Consider the following 23,081-nt stretch of genomic DNA (forward strand, 5'->3'; position numbering starts at 1 on the left):
GTGTAATTGTTGATAGATGATGTACACGTAACATTTTATCAAGACGAAATACAACATTTAAAAAATGACTTGTATGTACTTGATATCTCTAATCAATCCACGGGTCCCAGCACAAAACGAAACTAAAACACATACCGTTTCGCGCTTCTTATTAGTTGCTCAAAAGTAATTTGACCGTATGAAATGCATAATATAAACCTAGAAACATATACGTGAGCAGTACTTAAGCACTGTAGTATCGGTGTTAAGACATACCTTTCAAATACTGTAAATCAAGTTAAAAATATCTCAAGACCGATTCTGGTCATAATGAAACCATGTTTCGTGTATGTTTTCTTTTTCATCTTGAAATAACTCATTTCTAAATACTTTTTTCACTGTTAACATCTTGCAGCAACTCTGCGACAAAATATACACTCTGACAGTTCATCCTGCTACCAACATTAAATAAAACAAATCTTAAGATTTCTATATTTATGTCTTTATTTAGTGGTTTCATTAGTGACAAAGGCTAAACTTTCTTGGAAAAATGTATTTTATGTGTTGCGGAAAAAACTGACTTGCTTTAACAAAATATGTTTACAAATCCTTTCACCTGGCATTTTCGTAGTTAGAAATCATGGAACGCTCTGTTAAAAGCAAGGGAGTTTTTATGTCCGTTGCAGTTCTTTTGCAACATGAATTTAATTATATCGTTATTAATTTCTTGAGATACGCGATTCCATATTATATTCCCTTTTAATCAAATTCTAAAAGTATGCTTGTTGACTCCGGTATCACGTTAGTTAAAGACTTCGAAGCTTACAATGTTTAGGGAGAAATGGAATACTGGTGTGTATTTTTTTCTTTAAAGTACCGAGACCAGCCATATACTGTATGTTTATGTTCCAAAATTAATATAGTTTATGGCCTTCACACGCGTTACAGTATGCTCCTATTCTTTTTATGCTCAGCTACTAAGATTTCCCTTCAGTGGTAAAATTAGATATGAATATTCAATACTTAAACGGGCACAGTTAAGACATTAAATATACATATGCATACTGTATACAGTACAGTTTGCATACGGTAATATGTTTATCTTACGCGATTAAAAAATAAATAAATAAAAATGAAAAGTCCAGCACCAGCTGGGTTTGAACACACAACCTGCCAGTTGGTAGTCATGCACCTAGACCAGTAAGCTACAAGACAGCTCGCGTGAACAGGCAGGCGAAACGGCCCTACAGAGCCCTGTCGCAGTACATGGATATAATCATACCGTTATTAAATTCTTGAGATACGCGATTCCATATTATATTCCCTTTTAATCAAATTCTAAAAGTATGCTTGTTGACTCCGGTATCACGTTAGTTAAAGACTTCGAAGCTTACAATGTTTAGGGAGAAATGGAATACTGGTGTGTATTTTTTTCTTTAAAGTACCAAGACCAGCTATATACTGTATGTTTATGTTCCAAAATTAATATCGTTTATGGCCTTCACACGCGTTACAGTATGCTCCTATTCTTTTTATGCTCAGCTACTAAGATTTCCCTTCAGTGGTAAAATTCAATATCTACAACGGGCACAGTAAAGACGTTTACAGTAAGTCTTTCTACGACAGACCAACGGACCACGAGTGCCCCTGTCGGTCAACCAATCACGCACCGCGGTATTTTGCGTCATCGCGCGTCACGATGCACGACGCCGTAGCCAATTACCTCCGGTATGTGTCTGTACCGCGCACTTTGAATGGCTGCATCTGTAAGGAGATTGGAAAATATAAGAGCGTCTGAAACGTATAAGTACAGTACAGGTGGACGTAAAAGTAGTTAGATAAACAGTTTTTGTATTTTTATACAATTAGTTGCAATAGTGGAAACAATTTGGATTTTTTCGAATGTCTCGAAACCAGACATGCTGAAACGCTGTAGGTTTAGAATCGAGACTGGGGAGAATAACATCTTGTGAGAAGATCTGTTTACCTAACGATTAGATCCTGTAAATCCCTTGTAGCCTCCCTAAGTCTGTCCCAGTCCAGTGGTTAAAAATGTACTGTTAATGGAGTGTTGGTTTCTCTGTTAGGGGATACTGGAGCACTACTGTCATGCTTGTTTCACTCCTCTGTTCAACAGTGTGCTATAGAGTAATGTATATGGGAAGACAGCAGGAAGCCACAGGAGTATTGGGGCAGCAAGTTTTACTTGCCGAGTACCAGATTTTAATGGGTGGTTTTATCCCAAATCTATTGGGTTGGAATATTATGCATTACAAAGAATGACTATCCAGAACAGGGTATCACGTGGCTTCAACTGACTGTGATCACTCAGTATGTTGATGGTATTCTGAGTTCTTCCCCTGACGAGGAAACCCACAAGTCTGAGTTGCTTCAGCTTTAGAGTGTCTAATATTAAGCAGTTATAATAAGGCCCTTTTGTGTCGAGCATTGTGGAATTTTAACAGGGCCAGGGTGCAATGTTTTTACGGGGTGAGCACAACTTTTAACAGATCTGCTTAAGGGGGGAGTGCAGTACAAGGACAAGATTGCCTTGGTTCCAGCAGCAAAAGCCGCCTGTAATCATTTGAAACAAGCTCTCTTACAGGTGCTGAGACTGGGGTTTCCTCAGATGGATCAACCATTCCTTTATATGTAAGTGTGGACAAAGGGTTACTGTATATGTATATAATGTATGTATTTGTTGCATGTAGGCCACAATTCTGGATGGCTATGGAGAAATAGGATTCTCTCACAACGGCAGGGACTCCAGTTAAGAATACTGGGCTTGTCTCTGAACTGATTTGTAGTTTTACAGCTGCCGACAGAAGCAGCTTGAGTAAGGTGTAAATAACACAATAAATAAAGAATTCCAGTAACTCAAGGTAACAACCATTCAGATGCAGATGCCAGACGAGCGGCACTGGGAGAGCGGGAGTCTGAGACCCCTGTGAAACCTCTATTGGGGAAAGGGGAGAATTCAGGTTGAGGGCTTTAATAGATGTTTAATAGTGGTTAGAACAAATGTGTAAAAATGTGGGGTTGTATAATGATGGGATGTGGGCTGGCACATACCCAAGTGTATGACAAAGATGATCCCGTGGTACGGACTGCCCTTCCCCTTGGATACTGATCTAGGGGCATACTACACTGGGAAGGTGTGCCAGGCTGTAATTGCCTCACTAGGGGTAAGTTAGAAGTCACATTGCCCCCATCACCCACAGTCTGAAAGACCAACTAAGGAAATATCAACTGAAGGAACACCGTGGGTAGATGCTCTACCTGCAGTCCTGTGCAGTTTGCGGGCTGGAGCAAACAGAACTGTGAGACTGAGCCCATTTGAGATCATCACGGGCAGCCAAAGAAGCTCCCTGGAGGCCAAGTTTGGCTAACGCACTGATGAATTAACTAACTCTCTATTAAAGTATTGTAGGTTTGTTAACTGAAGCAGTGCACAGGGCTTGTGAACAGGTGCCGGACGCTTGGGGACCTCCAGTAGAGGGGAGACACGACCGGATACCTGGCGAGTGGGTGTAGGTGAAGAAGAGATACCCTGCCAGACGTTGCAATCCTGCTGGGAGGGACCATATCAAGTGCCTCCAACAACTGACTGTGCCATCTGAGTGACAGGATGAGATCGCTGGATCCGCGTATCGCACTTTCACCGACCCACGGCACCAGAGACTGAGTGAACAGAAAGAAGGATGTTGTTACCGTTTCTGTGTCTGATGTTTCCTAAGACCAACAGTGTGCTTGTTAGGCCTGAGGAGCATTTCTGAGGATATGGTATCAATACATTCCGGGTGTTGGCATATCTATAAGCCAAAAAATTATAATCGGAGTTGGGTCAGTATTGCTGTTCCAAGATCCTGACGATAGATCTCCACATGGCTGAGGTCTGCGTTTGGGTCCTGGAGTAGGACTTTATGTATTTGTAGGATTAGGGTTGTTTTATATGTATAATTGTAACTATCACTTGTACAAAAACATCAATAACATATTGTTGTAACTGTGGAACACACAATGTCATGGTAATGCATGCCTGTACATCTAAAAAGGAAAGATCTGCCCTGACATTGTATGTGTAAAAATAGGCAGTCCTGACGTATGCCATATTTTATAAGGGGGGAATGAAGTAAGAGATAAGATGTAAAAAGGGTTAACTTAAGTCAGTTCTGCCTGAAAATTAGACTTCTAAGCAACAGGGGTTTATGGCAGGAAAGGGGGTTAACTGATAAGGATTCCAGATGCGAACAAGGAACCCCCTGGGGGCATAATCTTAAACTGACCATTTGGCCAGGGCCTCTTAACTGGCCAAATACCATGACCCCCCCCCCCCTTACCATAACATTGAATGATGTCTGAAGCAGCAAGCAAGGACTATATAACCTAAAAGTTTGTACCGGCACATCGAACAATACTTCGGTTTTGTTGTTTCTTGCGGGAAACAAGACTTCGGCTTTATTGTTCCTTGCATGCAATAAACTCATCTGTTTTACTTCATCTTGGGATCAAGAACCTTATTCCTTCTGTTACAACAGTACCAAACGCACGTTTCTTCTGTAACCGGAGCCGATCATTTGCAATTGGGCTGTGCCGACAGACCAGGACGAGCTCTGTCGGCTCAAAAGCAGCGCAGGACCTGCAAGTACAACAGAAAGATTAGCATCCAGCGGGGGCCTCTTAGTGAGCCCAAGATCTCATCAAGAATCGGCTCCAGCAACAGGGCCGGGCGCATTGTTCCATTCTCCGACCACTCTCGGTGTAAACAAGTCCCTCCTGGTCTCTGCTTGAATTGCACTTTCCTGCGTTTGCTTTGGTGTAAGTGGCTTCCCCTGCATGGGCGAATGTGAAGAAGATCCTTAGTAAGTCATTAAAGAAAACCGAGAAGAGGTCGGAGTGGCCTCTGTCGTTCATCAACGATCCAGTCAGGCAGTACTCCTCTGTAAAGCGCCGTTCGTTCACATCGATTGGCTTTTTTTTTGCCTTCATTCGTGCGAGTAGTAAAAGCGGACGCCCCTATTCTGCCGTGACCCGGATTCGAACCGGGGTTGTTGCGGCCACAACGCAAAGTACTGACCACTATACAATCACAGCGAGTTACCGAGACACACGCGGCAGGGCGGAAAGGGCTGTGCTCTCTTCGTGTGACATAATTCGGAAAAGTCCTGACGTTGCATTTCAACTGAGCCCCAGTATACATCGACCCTTCGACACTCTGAGCTGAGTGACAACTCTCTTGCGTGTTTTCTCATATTTATGTAGTTTGCTTGCATGATGCCGGGAACAGCATGGTTGTTCGCTGCCATATAGTCTAGCGGTTAGGGTTCCTGGTTTTCACCAAGGCGGTTCGACTCGGTTTTGCCTCCTGCTTTCCAAAAGATCAGCACCGTGTACGAAAGAGCCGCATTAAAACTACTCGAACGTGCAAAACGTGCGAGAAGAGGGGGCGCTTGTTTCCAACCGAAACTTCTCGCGTGTGAGACGAGCTGATCATCGCTGTGGGAGGGTTACTCTGGTAGACAGGGCTGACCTTCGGCAATAGGATTTATAGTCTCCAAGATGATATTTGCACTTTCTGGAGAGGCGATTTTCTCCACTTCAGTAGCCCGATTTCGTCGATTGCGTGGAGAGGGCTGTAGAATGTGGCGCCGCCTTTCCTGCTCCGTCCATGACAGGCGTGCTGGTCTCTGGAGAGAGAGCACGGTCCATCAGCGCACTCCAATAAAGGCACTGGAAGCAGCTAAATCGCATTGGCGAAGCTCAGCGCTGGGCCGCTGGGCACGTCTTACCACCGTTTCCGTAGTGTAGTGGTTATCACGTTCGCCTCACACGCGAAAGGTCCCCGGTTCGAAACCGGGTGAAAACAGACATCTTTTGTCGCCAGGCACAAAAGGGGATTGGGGATTCGCCTAGCGCTGTGATCGAACAGACCCACTGGACCCACCTCTTAGTGTGGCGGGATCTGCACAGTGCATGTCACAGCGCATCCTGCTTTCACTTCAAGGCGCGTCCTGATGCACCCCAGTCTCCCGCGTGACAGGTGGGGACAGGTGACAGGTCCTATACTAACGAGGAAGACATCGCTCTCTCCGACCCCCGGCATCGTGTCCCGACCCACCGTGCTGGAAGCCGACGCGTGCTGTGATTCCTTTACGGAGCAGAAATGACAACCGAGGAGCCGAGAGATCATTTCAGCATTTCGCGTCTGAACGGAAAACACAAACGACCAACTCGGAATGACTTGCCTTTGACGCTTCTCAAAGCGTTCTTTGTGCATCGAACAGACCCACTCACCTCTTAGTGTGGCGGGATCTGCACAGTGCATGTCGCAGCGCTTCCTGCTTTCACTTCAATGTGCTTCCTGATGTCGAGTCGACTGCCGTGCGGAGGCTCTGAAAGCGAGAGCAATGAAAAGGTGCACGACGCTGTGAAAGAAAACAGAGAAGTGAAAGGCAGTCATTTCTCTAAGGAGGTGAAAGAAAAGCTACTCCCCGTCGGGGAATCGAACCCCGGTCTCCCGCGTGACAGGCGGGGATACTTGCCACTATACTAACGAGGAAGACATCGCTCTCTCCAATCCCCGGCATCGTGTCCCGACCCAGCATGCTGGAAGCCGACGCGTGCTGTGATCCCTTTACGGAGCAGAAATGACAACCGAGGAGCCGAGAGATCATGTCAGCATTTCGCGTCTGAACGGAAAACACAAACGACCAACTCGGAATGACTTGCCTTTGACGCTTTTCAAAGCGTTCTTTGTGCACGACGACTGCGCCTCCTAGCAGATACAAAGGGGTTGTACAACTTTGAACTAGCAAATGGAAGAGGGCTTAGCCCCCTCTCTTTTAGCCCAGGTTCGATCTGTCTCCCAGAATCACCAGGGCGCACACACACACACACGCGTGCCGTTGAAGTGCTCTGCTTCATTTCTAAGGGCAACTCAACATTCACTCCTACCCCGAGTGCAGAAAAGACAGCATCCACAGCAACAACAGCTCAGGTCTCTGCACAGGAGCTAAGCTGCCCTCATCTCCTCTGCTCTGCGGCTCCTGCGGAGTGGAGTCCTGCCTGGAGCCGTGTTTGCAGGCGGCGGCTCCCCGCACCCTGTCTGGGCGTCGTGTCCAAGAGCTCCTGGGAGGAAGAGCGAGCCCTCCCACTCGGGGGCTTTTCCACGGTCTGTGTGAGGAGGGGCGGGTGTGTCCAGTAGCTTATCGAGCGGAAGCCTGGGGCGGCGGAGAGCTGTGATCGTGCAGACCTTGAGGTGTCACCTCTTTGTCTGCTTTCCCGCCCCCCCCCCCGCTGGACAGAGCTCAGAGGGCGCATCTGGGTGGCTTTCCTTCTGAGTGACGTTCCTGCAACACTCTCCCGCTACTCTTGGTGCGCTCATGCCACAACACAGGAAGGCTGGAGCAGGTGGCTGTGGGGTTTGCACACCGCCGAAATAGCTCAGTTGGGAGAGCGTTAGACTGAAGATCTAAAGGTCCCTGGTTTGATCCCGGGTTTCGGCATCTTGTTTCATCGCGCCCTTTGTTCCTCTCTCCAGCGCCCCCTTCCTAAAGTGACGCGTCCCTTTCTCAGCCTGAAACGCAAGCGAGACACCAGCAGCGGTCCCTGCAGGTTTCCGTAGTGTAGCGGCTATCACGTTCGCCTAACACGCGAAAGGTCCCCGGTTTGAGACCGGGTGGAAACAGCCTCGTTTTGCACGCTCCTGTACTTCACAGAGGTCTTGAGCGACCGGTCATTTGTTCCCAATGTATTTCCGGAGCCTTCGTGCACTCTTGTACCAAACGCACGTTCCTTCTGTACGCGGAGCCGATCATTTGCAATTGGGCTGTGCCGACAGACCAGGTCGAGCTCTGTCGGCTCAAAAGCAGCGCAGGACCTGCAAGAACAACAGAAAGATTAGCATCCAGCGGGGGCCTCTTAGTGAGCCCAAGAGCTCATCAAGAATCGGCTCCAGCAACAGGGCTGGGCGCATTGTTCCATTCTCCGCCCACTCTCAGTGTAAACAAGTCCCTCCTGGTCTCTGCTTGAAATGCACTTTCCTGCGTTTGCTTTGGTGTAACTGGCTTCCCCTGCATGGGCGAATGTGAAGAAGATCCTTAGTAAGTCATTGAAGAAAACCGAGAAGAGGTCGGAGTGGCCTCTGTCGTTCATCAACGATCCAGTCAGGCAGTACTCCTCTGTAAAGCGCCGTTCGTTCACGTCGATTGGCTTTTTTTTGCCTTCATTCGTGCGAGTAGTAAAAGCAGACGCCCCTATTCTGCCGTGACCCGGATTCGAACTGGGGTTGTTGCGGCCACAACGCAAAGTACTGACCACTATACGATCACAGCGAGTTACCGAGACACACGCGGCAGGGCGGAAAGGGCTGTGCTCTCTTCGTGTGACATAATTCGGAAAAGTCCTGACGTTGCATTTCAACTGAGCCCCAGTATACATCGACCCTTCGACACTCTGAGTGACAACTCTCTTGCGTGTTTTCTCATATTTATGTAGTTTGCTTGGTGGCGCAGTCGTCGTGCACAAAGAACGGTTTGAAAAGTGTCAAAAGCAAGTCATTCCAAGTTAGTCGTTTGTGTTTTCCGTTCTGACGCGAAATGCTGAAATAATCTCTCGGCTCCTCGGTTGTCATTTCTGCTACATAGAGGAATCACAGCACGCGTGTTAAAAGAAGACTGTGATATTCGGTGCGTCTTGGATTAGACGAGATTAAAGAGTGAGTAGTTTTGTTTTTCTGTGATGTAATGGGACCAATGAAGAATGTGGCATTCAGACTAATGTGGAGTATTTGTTTCCTTAGGGAAATTGCCACTACCATATACTGGGGCATTAGGACCCATATGGACCGCAGGGTGAGCGCCCAGCGACAGAAACCAGACGGTACCGTGTGTCGGGCTCGGCCGCGAGCAGGACAATGACTTCACTTAAATGTTTAACTGATAAAACCCAAATGAACCAAACCTGTATAAATTAGTGGTGGAAAGGAGTCTTTTTATATAGCAAAAGGTCTCTGATCCTTTGGTAAGAACGATGGGTATATAACCCATTGTCCTCAATATTAGAAATGAATCCTTGAGCACTGCTGTTGTACCAACGGTCCTCGAAAGTGCTGCCAGTACCCCCATCCCATAAAAGCCTAACATTACCCTTTCTTGCATAAACTGTAGAACGTGCCTTCACATTTCAGTTGCAGTTTAATCTATTATCACCCTACTCCCCACTTCATAACCTTCACTCTAATTCTGGTCTCCTAACTGTCCCCCAAGCCCGTCTACACTGTATGGGTGACAGGGCCTTCTCCTGTTATGCCCCCAGGCTCTGGAACTCTCTGCCCAAGGATAGCAGAGTCACCTTCCCTAAACTCCTTCAAATTCAGACTCAACACCTTGTTCTGTAGAAGAGCCTTTACTGAACTGGTTCCATTCTTTAGCCCTCTGCTTCTACTTTCCTTAGTACCACCATCCATGGTCTCCTCTGTCTATTGGAATTGTTTTATCCTGTGTATTCTTATTGTAATTCTGTCAAGTGCTTTGAGAAGCCACCTTCAGAACCATTATATAAAATAGTTTATCCTAAATCCTTGAAGCTTTAATAGGGCACTGCAGTAGGGCTAAGAATTGACAGTGTTAGTGGGCCAGCAGGATTTGTGCAAATTATAGGTAGTCACAAAGGAAGACTAGGATTCACTTGAGATTCATGACATGGGACACTGAAACAGGGGAGAGGCTTTGTGTAGTAAGCGTTCAGTCTCAATCTACACAGTCTGTGCTGGTGGTAGAGGTGGTTGTGAACACCCGCCTTCCCAAGTAGAGTCAAGTACGGGGCATAGCGGAGAGTCAAGTCCCAGTCAAGTACTGGGATCTCCAGTCTCAATCCTAATACTTCCCCATGACTGTCCAATACCACTGCTGTGAAACCAACACCCATAAGATAAGACCTCAGAGATCCTAACTGTACCATTATTCACTGATGTTTTTGCACCAGTATTGTTCCTCTGGATGGGAAGGCCTACTTTACACCAAGCCCCTGTTGACAACTCCTTCCTTGCGTTTCTTTTAGTCAGTTTGTGCAGCCTAGAATGGGACACCAGATCTCACTCTTACTGGGCACTACAGTAGCAACTCACACTCCATAAGCACTACCCATCTCGGAAACAGGAGGATTTCCAGTATATTGAACACCTCCATCTCTCTCACAGTAAAAAAAAAAAAAGTCACAATGCCCTGCCCAAGGAATAGTGCGGCCATCTTCCCCCACTACAACGCTTTATTACTCCAGTCATTTTCAGTCCTCATTGGCAGCAATACGGGAAGCATTCTTGAAAGGGGAACCCCCACAAATACTTCCCTTGAATTCCTCCACCCCATTCAAACCTATAAACCATAAAGAAACAAGGGCAGGCAGAAGGGTCTTTCACAGCTTTATTGAGATGTTGCCATTACAAGGCAAGTGGAGGCAGGAGAGTCACAAGGGCCAGGCTGGAGCCTTCATTCAGGCACCTGCGGAGGAAGAAGGAGAACAATCCAGCTGAACTGCAGGACACCACCCCTACAGGAGCTCCTCCTGCCAGACCCTACCTGTCCACTGGCCAACATCTCCAAAGTCCTCTGCTCCCTCCACATCTTCACTGGTGCTCTGAGGGTCTCCCTCCTCATCCTCAGTCCAGTCAGCTCCCACATCCAGAGGAGCTTCTACTGGTGCCACAGCCACCCAACTGCTGGTCACCAGGCTCCTGGTACCTGTGGACAAGCAACACCCAGGAGTGAGGGATCTGCTATACCCAGAGTCCCACAGTGATGCTACTCATCTAAACAGTCTTTGCCCAGCATGGGATCATTCCTCAGTTGTCCAAGCATGGTTGTCTCTTGAGCAGAGATGCATCCACAAGGGATAGAGAACCAGACCCACCTTCATTCCGACTGCCAGCACACCTGGACTCACAGCAGGCACAGACCGCATGGTCACCATACAGCTCCTCCCACCTGGAGGAGAGGAGGACAGGTGAGGCCTCCACCTGGCATGTCCCAGAGCACCCTCAGCAGGCTCCTTGCAGATGTACCTCTTAGCCTCCCTGTTGTAGGTTCAGGACTTGGTCCCTGGTGTTGCTTTAGCAGGAGCCACAGCCATGACACAGTGCATGGACAGCTCAGTCACTTCATGCTGCAAGAGGGAAGGTCACAGCATTAAGGGATCAAGGCCAATAGAGGGACAGAGAAGGACCTTCTGCCATCAGTGAAGGCAAGCTGGCAGCTCTAGGCACTACAGCTGCCACAGTCTGGTTCACATCTAGATCATGGATGGAAAAGCAGACCATGGATCAGTAGAGCAGGAAGGCTGAGCAGCCTTTGAGAGCAGTACCTTCCTGGACAGCTTCTTCTGGAAGAGGAAGGCATCAATTGTGAAGCGGAGCACATCCTTCCACTTGGAGGGGACAAACCTGGACAGGCAGCCATCTGCCTTGCTGTCCACCATGCACCTGGGGACAAGGACGAACCCCTGCAGGCTCTCGGGGCTCCTGCCCACCTCTTCTCCCAGAAGGGGCCGTACCCCAAGTTGTCGATCACAGGGAAATGGGGCTGGGAGTGCTGGTCCGGTTTCTCCGTTACATAACACGAGTGGATGTACAGCCTCTGCTCTGCTGTGGCAAAGTAGGCAGTGGCTGGAAGTACATGGGCTGACCCAGGAAGTACTCATCCTTGGGAGAGAGCCTGACCCAGCAGGCTGGAAAGAGAGGCAGCATTACACCTGCACACAGCACCCCCTGCAGGCAGGAGGAGCCACTTGCTCAAGGAGCTTACAGTTGGTAGTGAGCAGCACAAAGCCATGCTCGTTTTTTTCAGGTCCTTCTCCTGGCCCACGTGGGGACATAGCCAACCTTGTAGGAGTAGTGGAACCTGCAGAACAGAGGGGATGAGGGGCATCTGGACACTTTCCTAGCGGCTTCTCAGCAACAGAGCCCTGCCTACCTGTTGTAGGAGCACTTGACCGGCACAGAGAAGGGAATGAAGCGATGCACAGGTGCACTGGAGGAGGGCGGGGCATAGCGGAGAGTGTTGGAGTACACCAGGCGGCCCTGAACAACCTGCAGGGTCACAGAGGAAGGGATATTCCCAGGAAAGGCAACCCCGACACTGGCCCTACAGCTCACATCGATACACTGCCTGTAGATGAAGACCCGCTTACCGATCGCTCGGTCCCGCACTCGTGAAGCCCGTAGATGAAGTAGAAGTAACTGCGTGTGGTTCGGCTGACGCTGCAGTTGCCCAAGGTCACCTCCGATGGCCGACAGCTGAAGCCGAACAGGAGCCGACTGACCCTCACATACATCCTGCTGGAGTCACACCACACAGCCACTCCTCGGGTGCCCCCGATGGCCGGGCGAGCCGGCTGCCGCCCTCGCTGGGGAGGAAACAGGACGCTCTTGATGTAGGCGGGTAAGGGGCGGCTGCTGGCTTCGGGCTTCATCTTCTCCTTGTCGAAGTAGGGCGAGTACGCGTCTCTGGACACGGGAAGGCGGCGAAAGTCGGGAGCCAAGGACTGCGAGTCGTTCTCGCTTGCAGACAGGTCTTCGGAGGACGCATCTGCCAGGTTCAAGTCCTCCAACTGGGCTGCGTCTTCAGGAGCCGGGAGGTCGGCCTGGAGCGCCAATTCCCGAGAGTCCCAGCCAGCCGGCCCGGCGGAGACCAGTGCGGGGAGCCCGGCCCCTGTGTACAAGCACAGCACAAATAGAAACGAGCGCATCGCCAAATTAACGGCCCGCTCAATTGCTACAGGAGTAAAATAAGTAAATCACAAAACTGTGTTGAAGCAAGAGAGCATAAAGTGTGAACGCGGTGACTAGGTTTTTATACTGGCAGGACCTGCTACCGCACACCTGATCACACTACCGCTCAATCAACACAATCAATTACATACAGAGACCCGGATTGTTCTCAGCGTCTAATTAGAACCTGATTCCAGTCTGAGGCGGGACTCCGTGAAGCCGCCTGAACATTTTCCCGTGTGTATCTGACCTCAGCGGAGGAGTTCCACGCAATTTCGACAGAATTAAATCACCCACACGTGTAAAATTTGCTCAGATTAATTTATTGTTCAATTAGTTTCTAATTTCCGAGGAAAGTGTGTTAAACTCGCTGTCAGACAGAGTACGGAACATGCGACACGTCCGTCCACACTTTCTTTTATCGAGGGGGCTGTTCTATCAACACGTACCGCAATGAAAATAATTTTACTATTTTTCATATGTAATTGCATGTCATATTAAAATGTGTAATACAAGCATTTTTTTGCTTCCCAGTAAAGAAATACTGATCAGCTTTTGACATGATCTGATAATAATTTGTCTGATTTTCCAGAGATTGCTTTTGCTTCGCAGCACTGAGAACCTATGGAAGCCCGTTTCCGCCAGGGAGTAAAAAAAACGCACTATGGTATCTCAGAATTGTGACTTAGAATCATAGAATTGCGACATAAAAACTCAGAATTTTGACTTTATCTCTCACATTTGCGACTTCGAAAAGCCCATATTTCATTGTCTGTCCTTGTTATTGTAACGAATTCGGGTTCTAGGGCTTGTGCCCTCGCCGCTCCCACCCTGCTTCGTGCCTCACTGTATTGGCTTGAACCCAGGTCTTGCTAGCTAGAACCCGAATCCGTTACAATAACAAAAGGACAGACAATGAAATATGGGCTATTTCGAAGTTGCAAATGTGAGATATAAAGTCGGAGTTGTGAGTTACTAAGTCGCAATTCTGAGTTACTTAGTCGGAATTCTGCGATACCATAGCGCGTTTTTTTGTAACTCCCTGGCGGAAACGGGCTTTCATACATTTCAATTAGTCTGATCAGTGCAGGACAAGTTAATGTAGAATCATTACTATGTCTGTCTCTTGTTTGTATATAAATGAATGTCTTTGACAACTTAATGTTAGTTTTTAATTTAGTTTTACGATGTAGGTCATGTGTTAACATGTGCACGAGCATAGGAAATGTCTCACTCCTGATTCAGCTCATGCTCCATAGGAGAGAAGAGATTCCTCCAGCTTCTCGTACAATCATATCAGAACAGAAGCCCGTGTCGCCCAGCTCTGATTCAAGAGCGACTCGCATCTTCAGCCCTTTTTTTATTCGTGATCCTAATTTTCTTTAGTTATGATCAATATTGAACTTTTTCTAAATAAAACGACAATAATCAAACATGCAGGCATACTTTTAAAAAGTATTAGGAGCTCACAGGGTGCCCCTTTGGAATAGTTGTCAGAAAATGTGAGAAAAGGAAAGGTACCTAAGCTCTCACACACAGCATTAGAGATTGGCATCTGATGAAAAAAACAACTACCTGTCTCCCCAGCATTTAACGGTGCTGTTGTTTTGATTTTACATATTGTTAGCATTTTAATGAATTGTTAAAAGATTGATACACAAATCGCTAAATAAGAAAACGTAAAAACCCTAGCTGTAAGCAATTGGCCATTCATATTCCTGAATTTTAAATCCCTGTGTTTTTCTGTATCCGAATGCCTGGTGCAGCTAATTTGAAAGCATTTCAAATTCTACCATTTACAGAAGCGTTTTGTTGCCACCAAGGAAAAAAAATCCTGAGTTTACAGGAGTAAAGAGGAAACAAATGCAAACACCGTTTAGAAAAAACACACACGTCTCAGGCCTTAACCATGACAAGGATAGGATTTGAACCTAGACGAACAGAGCACAATGAATTAGCAATCCAAAAAGTGACTCTTGTTTAATTTTCTTTTCGCTTGCTCGATTTGTAGTACGCTCCTAAATCCTTACAACCGATAAACAAAACGGCTTCATGTGCCATAGCATTCTGCTGCAGGTACGGTTTGCACCGTGTATTAGGCGAACCCGAATTAAATATTTCAAATATGTGAAGAATTTCATGAAACCTGAAAAAAGATCACAGCCAATGTCAGCAATTCAGAGCCTGTAGGCAGCTTCAACAGAACAAAACGATCTGAAGCCGCAATAATTTCCTAGAGTGTATTGTGACACTCTAACCACGTTGTTGCTATTACTGCTACTTCTGCTGCCGTTGCTTTAAACTCTACTCAGCGGGCAAGTAAAGTTGTACAAAGAATAGACTACTTTGAGCCGTCCAAATTCCATTATGTGAATTTAAGCTTTTTTTTTTATTAATAACAGCATTAGTAATACAATGCGTGCTCAGAAACCTTACTTATTAGCTTATGAAGCAATAGTGTTTCGACAATTTGCGGTCTTCAAAAAGTAAACGCTGAAGTTTTTATACTTCCTTGTGAGCAGATCACCTTTGATTTAGAAAAGGAAAACGTACTCCCCTGTTGCTTTCATTGCAATATCTGAATCGAGACCCAAGCGCTAAGAAAGCTGAAAAACGCAGAAGTCATAAACCCGATTTTAATTTAGACACACATTTTCTAATGCAGCCTTCATTACAAGACAGTCTATTTCTCGAGAGCGTGTTATGTAAAAAAGAGAAAAACGAAAATATGTGGATGACAATATTTAAAAGCTGAAGATTTTACTTTTGAGAAATTGTCATTTTATGTATCTAGACGCTTTTCAACCTCTGCTTTTAGAACTTTGCTGTGCTTCCTGAATCATTTTCAGTGTTATAAACTGGGTGTGGAAGTAGCGATCACTTTGTAGAGCAGTTGATAGACTGGAGCTGTTCAGACTACTCTTCTTATTTCTCAAATGCTTCCATCATTTTTCTTTCACACTAGGACGCGAGTGTGCACATGTGTTTGGTTTTCGTTTCACTGATTCTCATTGAAGATTTATGAATTAAGGAGGAAAAATCAGTTGCTTGGGAAAGCAGAAGGTTTGGTTCTCAACGATCTTGAAGACACGCCCATGTAGTGCAGCGTGTGATATTTGTACTATAAAAGACCAAGTGCTCAAAGTGACGTCTGCGTTTACCGTTTAGACTTTTCATCTCGGGCGCACTTTTAGAAAGCAAAGATAGAGCAGTTGTGTTGAATCACACTATGACAGCTGTCAGCAGAGTGGCGCAGCGGAAGCGTGCTGGGCCCATAACCCAGAGGTTATGGATCGAAACCATCCTCTGCTATACACACCGTCAGTCTAATGAAGTGAATTTAAGCTGATTTTTTTCTCTCGTGTGTGTGCAAGCTTCACACTTACTGTATTCGTTAATCTTTACCAATAGCAGATGCCCAAATGTATCTTTGGTTGTTCTGCGATCCTTCATAGTTTCCTCAATTCCTTCAAATGAACATCCATATCAAAGCAATTATATATATACATTACAATTAAGGTACATATTAAAAATATCAACGCACATTTGTATAATGCTCATTTAATAATGATTGTCAAGGATTGTCAAGTTCTCCAACAAATCTGTGTACTAATTTTAAAATATTTTTGCTAAGGATACAACGGGTGTATAAATGAATTCTCCCAACAGCCAGTTAAAGAAAAATTCCACACGTGAGGATGGTTTCTTGGACATTGACTTAGGTACTTAATTGTTTACTTGTTGTAGTTGCACACGAGTAAAACACGAAGATATCCTGCAACATTCAAGAGGGTTTGCGAACAAATCCCTTCAATTTTTAGCAGAGATTATGTTTACATCATCACAATCTGAAGCACGTCCCTGAGTGCATTTGACCCAGCAGCCCTTTGTTTAACAGCTGCACAGGGACACATTCCCATTGCTTTTCACAAATCACTGGCATTTTTTTGCAGCATTTCTTCTGTCCTGAGAAGCAAGATTTGTATTTTATCTTTCAGAAGTTGTATGAATTTCTTGAAGTTCAGAAACAACTTGTTCCAGAAAAGAAATGAACACTTGCTTCAAAGTAAATCAAGACGTATGTGTCTCTTGCTGTGTGTGCTCTTATCTGTCCATCTCTCTCTCCTCTTCTCTCTGGCAGTCTGTGTAGAGTATCTGAAGGGGATGTAACACCACTTGGAAAAGAAGAAAAATTCTCAGGAAAAATTCTCAGGCAGAATAAAAAATCATAATTCTCTTCTCAGTCAGATTCACAACTCAGACTCACACTCAGACAGAAGCTCAACTCCGTACTGCTCTCTATCCTCACAATCCAGAACTAGAAGATATTCAGACAATCAGTGCTGCTACATGAACAATATCAGACAGAACAGCCTGGACTCATGTCACATTTCCCCCTTTTTTCCTTCCTCCCAGCCCTCTTAGAGACATAAAAGAGCTCCTGGTTCTCCTCTCTGTGAACTGGGCTCAGGGGTCACTGATCTGGCAGTTGTGGGCTCTGTTCCAGGTCGAAAGCAAGGAGGTTCTATTAACCCTTTCCAGGACTTCCAGCCCTTCGGTATTACTTTCTTTACTGTATGTCAGCCTCCCAAAATGTTTATAAATGTTTTATAACACATATGAGTGTGGAATTATCTTATTATTTATAAATAGTATTTATGTAATAAACACCAGTAGTGACACTATGATCAGTATATTGATTATTTGTAGCCGATGGTCCGATGGTCGTGTCTACAATAGTGACCATTTGACCAGTCTGTAGCTCTGGGCAGTGGGACTCAGATCACACAGAAGACCCGTCTGTGTGTGATTCCATACGAGCCCTGGGATTCAGCTACTCTAACAAATGTCTCATAGACCGTCTTATAAATTTACAATTAGATGAAGTCATGTAACAGTTTTACAGATAATTTAAATAATCAGACAGCAGTTTTGGCAGTGGATACATCTCCACATGGGGGAAAGAAACTGAAATATATGTGCTCACTGTGAAGTAGGAAGAGGTGGTCACACAAGCAAAACAACTTTGCAAATAATGTGAAGTGACATTGTTATGTGTCAATCAGCTCACAGATTTCGCTTCATGTGCCTTAAGCTGTGCAATTTGTATGGTTGTTGAATGAGATTGGTTTCTTCACAAGCCCAGTCAATTGCCCAGCTTGCCGACGCACACCTTCATGAAGACTCTCTTTAAGATTTAATTGTCAAGTAGCCTCCTTTGCATACAATAATAGCACCGACACTAAGAGAAAGGATGAGAAATGGCGTTTATCAAGCGATTGCAGTGTTTGTTTGACTGAGGATCCTTGTGTGCTGAACTGGCCTCTGGAGAAGTGTAGTGCAGTAAAACAGAAGGTTTGTGTCACTCAAGATTGTTACAGAACAGAACAATACAATTACAATACTTTTGTGAGAGTAAATATTACTGGTGCATCACAGTTCTTATAATGGTGAAAACAGGAGCACCTTCTCTACATTTTTGACTGAAGTATTTAAACGGAAAGAAATAATATCACTATGCAATTCATAAATGCAATTGAGCTCCTCTAAATGTTCTAGTCTGATGAAACAATGTATAGAATTAGGTGACAATATCGGAATTAATTCAAATGCACAAGATTAATTTTCAGCAACAAAAAAAGTGCTCAGAAATATTTTACAAGAATGAAACCTAACATTCACCTAAATAAACATTCACCCTCTACATAAGTAGAGAACAGTAGGACAGAAGGTTAGAGTCACTGGACACTGCGTCAGAGAGGCCGATCTCTTCTCCCTCATTATGCAGGCTTACCCACTCATGATGAACTGTCCTCCAGTGATACTCAGCTGCCATCATCGACTCAGACATGACGTTCATGTACATATTATACCTTAATATGGCACTGCGTTACAATAATTTGATCAAAACAACTGGTGAAAAAATAATAATCAAATATTTCTTTCCTTCTTTTAGTAAAGATAAAGACTTTGTCCAAAAAAGAAGCATTTATACCTTTCCTCTCCTACCAGCCCTTACAAGTCACCCAATTTTTAATTTAGAGCTGGATTAAAGCTCTAGTCTCTTTGGGGGTGTGAGTTGGAATCCCACTGCTGCCAAATATCTCCAACTATCTCAGTGTTAAGAAGCAAAAAACACACATTTGCTGAAGAAGTAACAGGAGAATTTGTGCCATTCAGCCTTATAGCGTGATGTCATTTTCTCATGCTCATTTTTAGATGCTTGTGATCGAATCTATGATTCTTATGAGTGTGCCCTCCATAAAGGTAGCAGATATAACGTGCCAAGTTTTCAGAGAATCGCATTAAATACAGGTCAGAAGAAGGCGACAAAGTGTCCGCTAGGCAGTTCAGCAATTTCAACAGTGTTCTCTGTTGTTTAGGTCCAGAATGACACCCGTTACAACACACAGTGTCAGGCATCAAAAAGACTTCCCAAAACCCTGATCCTCTCCTTGATCCGGTGATGGCATCCAGACATTTCCTGCAACAAAGCCAGGATACGATCTTCAACAACACGAGTGAAAGGCTAATTCCCAACCTTTGCAATCCTTTGCAAAGAAGGACCGCATGTGCTCAGTGTTAAATGCACTGTTCATTATTATTAATCATAATAATAATAATCTTTACATTATATAGTGCCTTTAAAGGTGGCTTTCCAAAGCGCTTTACAGAATGAAACCAATAAAGTTAAAAAAATACACAAGATAAGCAGGATGAGAATACACAGTTAGAGGAGACAATAGATGGTGGTATTAAATACAGTAGGAACAGAGGGGTAAAGAATAGTTCATTAAAGGCTCTTCTTTGTCAATTCAATGAAATGTTTCAGAAATGCTGAACGATTGATGTGTTTCACGCGCAGCGCGGGCTCTCCTTTGCTTACAAATATTTTTTTCCACCAATTTACTCAACTACGATTTTTGCTGAGCATTTTGTTTGATTGCTTCCTATGGTATACTGCACTGATTTCTGTATTGTTCAATTTCCCTGTTGATTTTAATTTCTTGTTTTCTAAGACAATCAGACCAGCTGTTCTGACCATACCTTGCACTGGAGCCACTCTTTTCTTTCCAAAGGCGTGGAGAGAGATGCTACTGCAGGTAACACCCCATGAGAAACATCATGGGCATCTGTAAAAGCTCTCTACCTGCCCGCTCCCCACACCGACGTGTGTGAGCAGGGATTTAAAGGGACATTTTGAAGTGTAGAAACATTTTATTGTTACATACTTTTTCTGTGCAGTTAGTTCTCCTTCAACTCCGCCCAACAACAGAGGTCAGTTTTAATACAGGAGTAAAGGCACATTGCACATCTGCAAAACATCACATACAGGTTTAGGGAGAGCTACATCAGTGATTGGAAGGTAGGAAGTTTCGGGTCACTTTTTTATTATAGATTCAAGCAGCCCTGAATACCTTTTCAAGAAACATTTCAGAATCCCAGTCACGTCCAGTATGATTGCTACACAGGTCTACAGTATACAATCAGAATACTGTTTGTGCGTTATATAAAACACACCGCCCAAAGTATTTCTAAAACAGGAATTACACGTTTCTGAATGCGCCCTCCTTTATAAATAAAATAAAAGGTCTGAAGCCTGCTCCAAAGAAGCACTATATTCAGAGCTGACAAAGAAGTGATAGGAAACATCTCGGAAAACGAAGGTGCAGTCATTTCCAAGCATCGCACAACAAGAGCTGAACCCACCCGACGTTCTCCAAAAGAGTAAGGTGTTGGGAGTGTGGCTGGGTGGTCTAAGTGCTGGGTTTGTGCTCCATTTTCTTCGCTGGGTTAGGTTTGAATCTTGCCGCTGCTAAGTGTTGGTGGGTTAAGACCTTCCTTCTATTGCGAGTTCAATGGGTAAAAGCTTTGCTTGACAGTCTGTCGAGAGACTGAACTAGGTGTTTCAAGATAGTCTTTGTCAGCTTAACATCAAGGCATAAAAAAGCCTCATTTTGTGTTCCCAACAGCAATGCTCTTTGGTCCCTTCAGTATTATGCAGGGAACAACATCTGCCGTGATCACTTTTGAGTCAGTGTGAATCGTAGTGTGCCGCAATTGTTTTTTAAATTGGTTTTGTAGGCATGGTGCATTTTTCTGTGAAACTTGAATGCTGTGCTTTTTCACGCAGAATCATCGGCAGGAGCAAAGCTTATTCAATCTTTGCGCACAGCGCTCCATCAGAAATACTTTGTCCAAGTTTTGAAGAGATTGTGGGATTCTCTGCACACGTTCACATCGCGTACCTCAGACAACACCACCATTCGATGGGAAATTGTTTCTGCTTCTTGCAGTTGTTCCTGTGGTTGCAGTAGTTACAAAGTTGCACTTTCCTCCACCTTCTGCTGTAGTATTCACTGGGTGAGCTTCATCATTTGGCTCAGAAAGGTCAACTGTGCTTCGGAAAAAATCAGCTGCAGTGTCGTTATTTTGTCGGTGAGTATGGCTGTCTTTTAAAGCACATGAAAAACACGAGTTTGTGGATTTCTCCAAATAGCAATGAATTCAGTTGTGCAGTGCTTTACTGCTTTCAGAGGGTCTTTTATCGACGCTGCTATAGTAGAGAAGTGACATAATCACAAACACAACCATTTGTGCTGGCTGTTTCACTAAGTATTAAGCTTTTTCAACTATCACATGATTTTAACTAATTTAACATCATCTCCAAGAGAGCACCTCGCACTGCTCACTGAGCTGATGTATGTGCCCATTTCTCAAAAATGAAATATCATCTGAACTGATTTTTTCTATTTTAAATGCTTTCCTACTCTTTTAATATTTCAGTTAAATCTTTTATTTTGAAGTACTTTCCATTGATATTAATCCTAGTCCCGATGAACGATTCTGGGACATGGTGTACCTTGAATAATGTTCTTATAGGTTTCAGTTTGGAAAAGTGCGCTCTCCAGAAGCTACCGAAACCTCCAATGGTCGCACAAAGCTTAATGCAATAGCAACGTTTGGGGTTGAAAAAGAATATTACTTGCCATGAATACAAACACTGTTACATGAGGTGCGGAAGGACTATTTTAGCTCAGATCATCAATTTATCTTACATTTCTACTCCATTAATATCGCTATTGAGTGCTAAAGGTAGGTCCTGTCAATACTTCATGAGATCTTCTTAAGAAAACTTAAAAAAATATATTTCCAGTGCTGAACAAAAAGTAAAAAATACCGATTATGTGCAACTGATAAAATCTCTCTTCCAGGGATGTTGTAGCCACATGCAAATTACTTTATCAGCTTTAAAAGTTTCTTTTGCATTTATAAGACGATCAGCATGACACTCAAAACATACCTGTATTCAATAAGCACTGAGTCTGCTGGCTGAGCAAGTTGCCTCCTCACACATAATAGCAGTCCTGAAGCTAAGATAAATTAAGCAAAATTGCTTTTATTGGGCACTTTTCATATCCGATGAGCTTGACATCTCCCAAGGGTGACGGAGTTCTTTTGCGACACTGCTTTTCCCTTTTTTCTTCTCTCTGTACTCTGATGGAAAAAAACGAGAAATCATGTAAGGGAAAAAAGTATTTTTTTTCATGGAGAAAACGTGCACCAGGAAATGTTTTGTTTTGAAGAAGTGATTTAACATGATACATGACCTAATTTACTGGAGTAAATGCTAACACTGCAAGGTCTGCTTTACTACAAGAGAGAAGTAGAGTGAAGATGTCATAATTTCACTGCATTGTTGAAGAAAACATTTTTTCTTTGAATTCTAAATCAATCAGAATTTCAGAGTGACACACAAACCCTTTGTCTGTTTTAAAGATATGATATTTTAAAACTGATAAAAATGTAGAAAACACATTTCTCACTTAGAAATTTTAGATGGGGTGGTGTATTACTAGTATTGCAGTGCTGAACTCACCATGGTGCAATTCGGTTACATGATTGGCCAGTGGTTTAATGGATAACGCATCTGATTTTGCATCATGAGATTGTAGGTTCGACCGGATTTGTGTGATTTTAAATCAGGCTCCTCAGAAATAGATGTCCATTATGTGAATGAACCGCACCTGAAAGCAAACGTTGGGTCGGGTTTCCTTTCTTTCCTGCATGAAATAGCAAATCGTTACAAAAAGCACCAGCTAATGTCCAATAGCGTTGGTCATTTTAATTAACATGAATATACTGTAAGGTCTTGGTACATGGGAGTGGATTTCATCCACAATTTAAAAAAGGGCAAATAATATTTATTTTATTTAATACAAAAGTGACCTAAAACTCTGTAACTTTCAGGTTAGCTTGAACCTGTAATAAAAAAGGGGCCTGAAACTTCCATTCTGTGATGTAACTGTCTCTAGAGTCGGACGTGATGTTTCACGGA

The 23,081-nt window shown here is 44.4% G+C and overlaps 1 protein-coding gene, 1 long non-coding RNA gene and 2 other non-coding genes across 4 annotated transcripts; 1 reads left to right on the forward strand and 3 right to left on the reverse strand.

The window, feature by feature from the left end:
* Positions 1–6,466: 6,466 nt before the first annotated feature.
* Positions 6,467–6,538, reverse strand: trnad-guc (transfer RNA aspartic acid (anticodon GUC)). Its single transcript has one exon. It is a non-coding gene; the product is annotated as a tRNA-Asp (tRNA).
* Positions 6,539–7,411: 873 nt separating this feature from the next.
* On the forward strand, positions 7,412–7,484 carry trnaf-gaa (transfer RNA phenylalanine (anticodon GAA)). Its single transcript has one exon. It is a non-coding gene; the product is annotated as a tRNA-Phe (tRNA).
* A 3,088-nt stretch (positions 7,485–10,572) lies between these two features.
* On the reverse strand, positions 10,573–11,537 carry LOC148663592 (uncharacterized). The gene is made up of 4 exons (XR_015937138.1): positions 11,338–11,537; positions 11,039–11,139; positions 10,888–10,961; positions 10,573–10,718 (listed from the first exon to the last, which is right to left on the reverse strand). It is a non-coding gene; the product is annotated as an uncharacterized LOC148663592 (long non-coding RNA).
* A 212-nt stretch (positions 11,538–11,749) lies between these two features.
* On the reverse strand, positions 11,750–12,720 carry LOC148663593 (zona pellucida sperm-binding protein 3-like). The gene is made up of 3 exons (XM_088633047.1): positions 12,163–12,720; positions 11,946–12,061; positions 11,750–11,873 (listed from the first exon to the last, which is right to left on the reverse strand). The coding sequence occupies exons 1-3, from the start codon at positions 12,718–12,720 to the stop codon at positions 11,816–11,818; spliced, it is 732 nt and encodes a 243-aa protein (XP_088489173.1). The 3' UTR covers positions 11,750–11,815.
* Positions 12,721–23,081: the final 10,361 nt, after the last annotated feature.

Source organism: Lepisosteus platostomus, chromosome 5 (genome assembly GCF_059453375.1).
Source record: "Lepisosteus platostomus isolate fLepPlt1 chromosome 5, fLepPlt1.hap1, whole genome shotgun sequence".
In the NCBI taxonomy this organism is placed as follows: Eukaryota; Metazoa; Chordata; class Actinopteri; order Semionotiformes; family Lepisosteidae; genus Lepisosteus; species Lepisosteus platostomus.